The sequence below is a fragment of the Triticum dicoccoides genome, chromosome 5B (assembly GCF_002162155.2).
Source record: "Triticum dicoccoides isolate Atlit2015 ecotype Zavitan chromosome 5B, WEW_v2.0, whole genome shotgun sequence".
NCBI classification, from domain to species: domain Eukaryota; kingdom Viridiplantae; phylum Streptophyta; class Magnoliopsida; order Poales; family Poaceae; genus Triticum; species Triticum dicoccoides.
This window is the reverse complement of record NC_041389.1, coordinates 328,427,412-328,434,696: the sequence shown is the minus strand read 5'-3', so window position 1 is coordinate 328,434,696 and position 7,285 is coordinate 328,427,412. Positions and strand designations below refer to the sequence as shown.

Sequence of the window (7,285 nt, the reverse complement as noted above, 5' to 3'; positions counted from 1 at the left end):
CGACGTACCCCCTGCACCCATATATACTCTCGTACCCTAAAACTTCCAGAACGGAGATTAGATCAGAAGTTCCGCCGCCGCAAGCCTCTGTAGGCACGAAAAACCAATCGGGGCCCTCTCCGACACCCTGCTGGAGGGGGCCATCATCACGGGTGGCCATGGAGGAGTATCCCGGAGGGGTCTTCATCACCTTGAAGGCCAAGGACTAGAAGGTGGAGGCCATGGAGGAGGAAGCATAAGGGGGAGAACCTCTCCTCCTCTCTTCCGGTGGCGCTGGAGTGCCACCGGGAGGGGAATCATCGCCACGATGATCGTCTTCATCAACATCACCATCATCATCACCATCCTCATCTCTTTTACGCGGTCCACTCTCCCGCACCCCGCTGTAATCCCTACTTGAAAATGGTGCTTTATGCCACATATTATGATCCAATGATGTGTTGCCATCCTATGATGTTTTGAGTAGATATCTTTTGTCTTTGGGTTGATTGATGATCTAGATTGGTATGAGTTGTATGTTTTACTTTGGTGCTGTCCTATGCTGCCCTCCGTGTCGCGCAAGCGTGAGGGGTTCCCGCTGTAGGGTGTTCCAATACATTCATGATTCGCTTATAGTGGGTTGGTGAGTGAACAGAAGCACAAACCCGAGTAAGAAGGATTGTTACGTATGGGAATAAAGAGGACTTGATGCTTAAATGCTATGGTTGGGTTTTACCTTAATGATCTTTAGTAGTTGCGAATGCTTGCTAGTGTTCCAATCATAAGTGCATATGATCCAAGTAGAGAAAGTATGTTAGCTTATGCCTCTCCCTCATATGAAATTGCAATGACGACTATCGATCTTGTTAAAAATTGCTTAGGACAATTCCGCACACCGATCCACCATTATTCCACACTCTCTATTTATATTATTTAGTATTATATTCTAACTTTATGATAACAACACCTACTTTTATGTTTTAGCTCTTCGATATCATACAAGTAATCCTCTTCATGCCCACAACAAAGTTTTATTTCTTGTTGCTAGTTGGAAGCAAACGTCCGGTGCACGTAGAGTCGTATCGGTGGCAGATAGGGCTTGAGAGAATATTGATCTTACCTTTAGCTCCTTGTGGGTTCGACACTCCATACTTATCACTTCCATCTTTGGAAAGTGCTACGATGATTCCTTGCACTTGGGGATTATCAGTGTGTGAGGATTTGATCGTAAAAAAGGTCGCCAATATCGTAATATTGAACTCTTAAAGTTAATGTGGCCCCGTTGCAACGCACGGGCGTTCTTCTAGTTACAATACAAAGACAATTTGACACAAAATGATCAATAAAAAATTACAACGAAAATTATGCTGGCCGTCTTCTACCTTCGATAGTACGCTGCCCATCGAAAATTGAAATTGCACTGAACCGGCAGCAAAGAAAATGGACACATGTGAACGCTCTCTTATGCCAAGCTTTGAAGACCGCATTAGTCACTTATCGATTTAAGCGAGATCTAGAAATCGTTGAAGGGACATTGGCTGAGGCATCAACCCACGCAATCTTACCCTTCTTCATCACCGGTTCAAAGAGTGGAAGACGAAGCTACTGAACTCATCAATCCTCTTCGAGCAGCAGCTCCGCCTCTAGCGCACTGCCTCCGCCAACAACAACAACTCTTCCTCTGCCTTGCCTCTACATAGCAATAATACTCCCTCCGACAGTGGCACCTTCGCGAGCAACAGAATCTCCTTCAACACCACCACCTCAATGAGAGGCAACACCTCCTCTGGTGCAAAACCACATCAAATAATAAAAGCGTTGAAGGGCATCGGCCCATCGGTGGCCGTCCACGATGAATGGAGGAGGCGACTCAGGCCCGTTGCGTCATGCCCGTGTACGATAAAATGACGGAAGCCGCCATGGATGTCGCATGTCGGATCCAATCCGGCTACCTGCTTCTCCACCTCTCGCACGACGACGAAGGGGATCACTACCGACGCCGTCGATGTGGTGTGTGAGATCCTCCTCCTCTCGCAGAACAACGACGAGGAATGTCACCGACCATCGCGAGTAGCACCGCGCGCTGTTGCGACAGCTACCGCCTGTCAGATCGAGCCCATCTCCTCCTCTCGCACAACGACAAAGGGGATGACCGCTGGCGCTGTCGATGTGGTGTGCGAGCTCCTCCTCCTTTCGCATGGCAACAAAGGGAAGTGACGCCAACATTGTCGATGTAGGGAACCGCAGGGAGCGAGTGGAGTGTGTCTCATTAGTAACGCAATAAGAGCATCTCCAGCCGCGCCCCCAACAGGCTCCCAGGCCCCCTTTTTCGGCGCCGACGCCTAAAAAACAGCCCAGTCGCGCCCCAAGGAGCCCATTTTTCGCCGGTTAGACCCGAAACTTGTGTTGGCGGACCCAGGCCAAACCCGGCGCGCTGGGGGCGCCCTGGGGCGCCGAGGCAATCGTTTTTGGCGCGAAAGAATGGTGGTCCCACCGAGTCAGCGACCCCGAGCCTCGTCGTCCTCATCGCCTCGGTTTCCCGTGGGAACCAATGCCAAGGCTGTCGCTGGTCAGCCTTCCATTGATTCCTCATGGGCGACGCGGTGCGGCGACGCGCCTCCTCCTGCCACGCGTACACACGCGTTGCCGCCCCCGGCCGCTATAAAAGCCGCAACCTCCCTTGCCGGTGGAATCACCCCGCCCGCATCCCTCCTTCTCTCGCCGTCGACGCCCTTTCTCCCCGTCTCTCCCCGTCTAGCCACCGCGTGGACGCACACCCCGATGGGTGAACGGCTCCCCGATGACGCGGCTGCGCCCAATGGCTTCGGCCGCCACTCTCTCCATGAGTGGGAAACTCACCTCCTCCACGAGCGAATTACCCGGCGCCCCCCAACATGCGTGCGTCGGGGCGGTGGAGGCTCGGCGCTGGAGCGTCCCAGTTCGCCTGTGCCCGACATCGAGCACTCCACATACTTCCACGCCGAGATCGAGCGTGTGCGGGCCTCCCTCATGGAGGAGGACCACGCCCTCCCGGAGTACGACCCCCACAACCATGAGGCGTGGGTGGCGTACTTCGTACGCCGGCGGGTGGAGCGGCTCGCCTCCGTCAACAACGTGCCGGTAGTCAGGGGGCGCAACAACAGCAACGGCCGCCGCCTGTGGTGGGGCGCCCCTGGTCGCACGCTGCGCGACATCCTTGAGTACCTCGAGGGCGACAATGATCTGCCGCTGCAGTACCCGACGGCCCCGACCCCCCGTCGGAGTGTCGGCCTGTGGCTGCCGTGGCGAATGCTGGGCGGATCTTCCTCCTCCTCCTCCTCCCGATCCTCCTCCCACTCCTTCGGGTCGCCGGCGCTCATCAGCGTCAAGCCCGAGCCCGTCAAAACACCGCTTAACCGGCGCACCCGCAGCGCCGACATCGTCATCAACGAGGGCGGCCGTGCCTCCTCCTCGACTCCTCCCCGCCTCGTCAGGCCGAAGACGGAGCCGGGGCTCGCCGCCGTGAAGAGCGAGCCCGATGACGCACTCGACGACGAGGCGGCCATGAAGTGGGCGTCGGAAGATTTCGCGTGGCTAGAAGTGGAGTGCCAGCACCGCGCCCTGGAGGAGAACACCGCGCGCCGCTGTGGGCACAACGACGGCGGCGTCATCGTGCTTGAGGATAGCAACGACGACGCGCCGCCGCCGGCCAAACCAGTCCGCCAGGGCGACCCCGACCAGGGATCCAGCAGGGATAGCCGCATGAAGAAGGAGAAGGACGACGGTGACGACGGCGGTTCAACGAGTTCTTCGGCCTTTAGGCGCGGCCCTTTTGTTTTTGAGAGAATTCCTTATTTGATCCTTTTTTAAAGTTTGGTTCCCTTTTTGGCCTAGAGTTTTGTTTTCTCCCCTTTTTGACACCCAAACTTCATTTTGTTCCCTATGTGACACTTTCGTCAGTTTTGGCTAGTAACGGTGTTAAGCCTGACTTAAAAAGACTGTTTTACCCCTAATGTAGTATGTGAACAGATTATTTACATGCAAACACAAAGGTAATGTGAAATATTTTGTCATGTTTGAATAAGTAAAGAAAAGGAAATTATTTACATGACTAACGCGGCATTTAGCCTCTACTGTAGCACAGTGACGAACCCATTTACCCTCTACTGTAGCCTATAAATTTGTACGCATTAATCTAGCGTGTGATAAGTTAGAACGTGGCATGTCAATGGGTCATGTCGCATAGATGTGTTCATGCCTCAAGTGCTGCACATGCACAGGCCATTGCGATACAGATCGGCTCTCAGGGATCGAGCTGCAATACGTGGCGGGTTGTGTTAGCCCAGTACAGACTACGCGAGTACTTCGGCGAGGGCAGCGCGTGACGATGACAATGACGGACGAAGCAACAGACTTCCGACCGAGACTAGCAAAGCTAGCTACGTACGCCACACACGTACGTACACCGGTAGTAGACAGAAGCATCTGACGCATGTATAAAACAGCAGACTAATTGATCTTTGCTTGATCGACCCGGCTAGTTGCACACATAGGAAACGCACGCAATAGCTAGCTGATTTGATACCCTCTTTGTGTCAATTTGAGATTGCTTTTACCACACTTGCCGCGTGGTGTTGGTTTGATACCCTAAAAATGAATAAATAAATAAAGCTAGCTTGTTTGATGGCCGCACAAACGTACACATGTACACATGTATCTAACCGGACATGACACAGGTGCACTTCGTCATATTTTTTTGTTTGTTCACGTCCCTCATCTACCCTTTTCTAATGACATATTACCATGAGGGGTAAAATTGTCTTTGCACATGCCAGTTAACATCTCTGGATGAAAAAAAGGATGAAAGTGTCATAGAAGGCACAAAACGAAGTTTGAGTGTCAAATAGGGAAGAAAACAGTTTTCTGGGCCAAAAAGAAAACTAAATTTTAAGAGTGGGCCAAATAAGGAATTCTCTCTTTGTTTTTCTTTAGTTAAATTTATGTTTTCTATGTAAAAAATTGTCAAACGCCTAAATATATGTCGTGTTTGCCGAATCTATGCCCCTGTTTTGCCGAATTTTGACCAAATATCATTTTGAAAATGTTTAAAAAAGGGCGTCTAGGGCCGACCCTGGGGCGGCGACTAGGAACCCGATCGCCCTAACGGCGAAAATATCGCCGGTTCGCCCCCAAGCGGTGCTTTTCCTAGCCCCTAGGGGGGGGGGGGGAACGGCTGGAGATGCTCTAAGATTCGATATGATAGGCGTTCGCATTGAAGCCCCGATTCAAGGAACGACCTTTGAAAATGAGTTCCAAGATTCATGCATTTAAATCCGAAACTTTCAAAATCCTATGAGATTTTTAGCATTTAGGAAGAAAAAATGGCTTAGCACCGCAAAAGTTATATTGAGTATTGTGTGGACAAGTCAACAATTTTTTAGGTGTCTACGTAGTCGACGATAAAGTCTTCTTCCACTAAAAGAACATTGCATCACCGAAAGGCCCCAAAAATGCAACAACCAGTGCCAAATCTAAGACTTAAACTCTTGATTCCACCCTAAGAAATCTAACCAGCTCTCACTTCACGTGGACAAGTCAAGAACTAAACATGTGACGAATAGCTAAATTTCCGAGACCTAATAATTACTTGTGCGAGACCAATCTTGACTTCCGACATATAATTAGCAAACACATGCCCGCTGTTCTCTGGCCATTCGTCTCCACTCCATGTTTAATTCCCCGACATTCCCTCGCAACCTCTCTTACCAAACCGAAACAGCGCCCATATTATAACCAACGGCCTCGTCCCTTCCACGCACGGCCTACCCCCCTCCCCACCTCGCCGCCCCCTGCCGACGTACGACGCCGGCCTCTCGCTCAGAGCTCCCGCCGCGGCCGGCCGGAGGGACGTCGTCGATATCAATCCCTAGCTCGCTAGCTGCGCATACGTCATACGCACGTACCTAGCTTAACAATAATCACGCCATGGGGAAGCGCAGCGCCCCCCGCTACCCGGAGGACGAGAACAAAGGCGGCGGCGTGTGCTGCTGCTTGTGCGGCTGCTGCTGCTTCCTCTTAGTCCTCCTTGCATTATTGCTCGGCTCCTTGGTCTACCTCGCCTACACCTTGAAGCCCAAGGCGCCGTCCTACTCCGTGAGCAAGATGGCCGTCTCGAAGTTCGACTTCAGCTCCTCCGACCTCACGCTCTACACTAAGCTCGTCGCCACCGTCCGCGCCGAGAACCCCAACGACAAGATCGGCATCAAGTACGCGGACGGCTCCCACACCGTCGTCTCCTACCGCGGCACGCCGCTGTGCTCCGGCAAACTCCCCACCTTCTTCCAGGGCCACAACAACGTCACCATGCTGGAGATCTCCATGGAGGGGCGCCACGGGTTCGGGTCCGGCCTGCAGGAGGCGCTCGAGGAGAGCGAGAAGTCCGGCAACGTGCCGCTCGACGTGTACGTCACCGTGCCGGTGCAGCTGCTGCTGGATACCTACGACTTGCCGCAGCTCAAGGTGAACGTGCACGCGGCTCTCGTCGTCGACAGCATATCGCCCAAGAAGGCGCCTACCATCAAGTCGGCCACTTACCAGGGCAACGTAGAGTACTGATGTGGTACTCAATTACCGGAGGGCTGGGTTAATTAACTACTCAAGCAGGAATTGACCTTTTGCTCTTCGACATATTCGTTGGTTGATTGTCCAGTGGAGCTGGGGAGGAATGGATACACATGTTTGTACTGTGATGTAACCTCTAATTAACGCTGTAGTCAAATGGGTTCCAAATCATATTATTTGGTTTGTTTCGTCATCGTGGATTTCCCACGTGGAGTGGACGTCCAAGGATTATCTAATGCTCCTGAGCATCTCAAGATTTGTGGGATCCTTTCTCCTATATTTTTGACAAAATCTATGAAGCATACGCATTACTAGAATCTGAAACTTTTCCTAGTGCCAGATATTTCCCGAGTGCATTTTCTCGAGCACTAAGGACTTGTTTGGTTGCCCGTACGAGGCCCAAACAGACCCGCACAGAAAGAAATTGGTTGTTTGGTTGCCCGGGCTCACTGTTTGGCCTGCATCGCATGATGTTTAAAGCATCCCACAACCACGCCCGCCAGGAACCACCGAATCGGTAGTTTCTAGCGACAACGGCTCAGCCAATTGAGGGGAGGGGAACGTGGCGCAGAGATCATGCGACCACGGAGCTGGCGCGAGCCCTCGCACGTCTCTGAAAAATCGGTGGGAGAATTCCGGGTTACCTCCTACCGATTCGGTCGCCCTATATAGTCCCCCTTCACCTCACCGCCAAAACTCATGCCAC

At 52.4% G+C, this 7,285-nt stretch overlaps 1 protein-coding gene across 1 annotated transcript; it reads left to right on the top strand.

The window, feature by feature from the left end:
* Window positions 1–5,823: 5,823 nt before the first annotated feature.
* On the top strand, window positions 5,824–6,768 carry LOC119305461 (NDR1/HIN1-like protein 6). Its single transcript, XM_037581970.1, has one exon. The coding sequence runs from the start codon at window positions 5,944–5,946 to the stop codon at window positions 6,571–6,573; it is 630 nt and encodes a 209-aa protein (XP_037437867.1). The 5' UTR covers window positions 5,824–5,943; the 3' UTR covers window positions 6,574–6,768.
* The last annotated feature ends 517 nt before the right edge of the window (window positions 6,769–7,285 follow it).

Coding starts and splice junctions, on each gene's coding strand:
- LOC119305461 (XM_037581970.1), top strand. CDS start 5,944: ATGGGGAAGCGCAGCGCCCCCCGCTACCCGGAGGACGAGAACAAAGGC.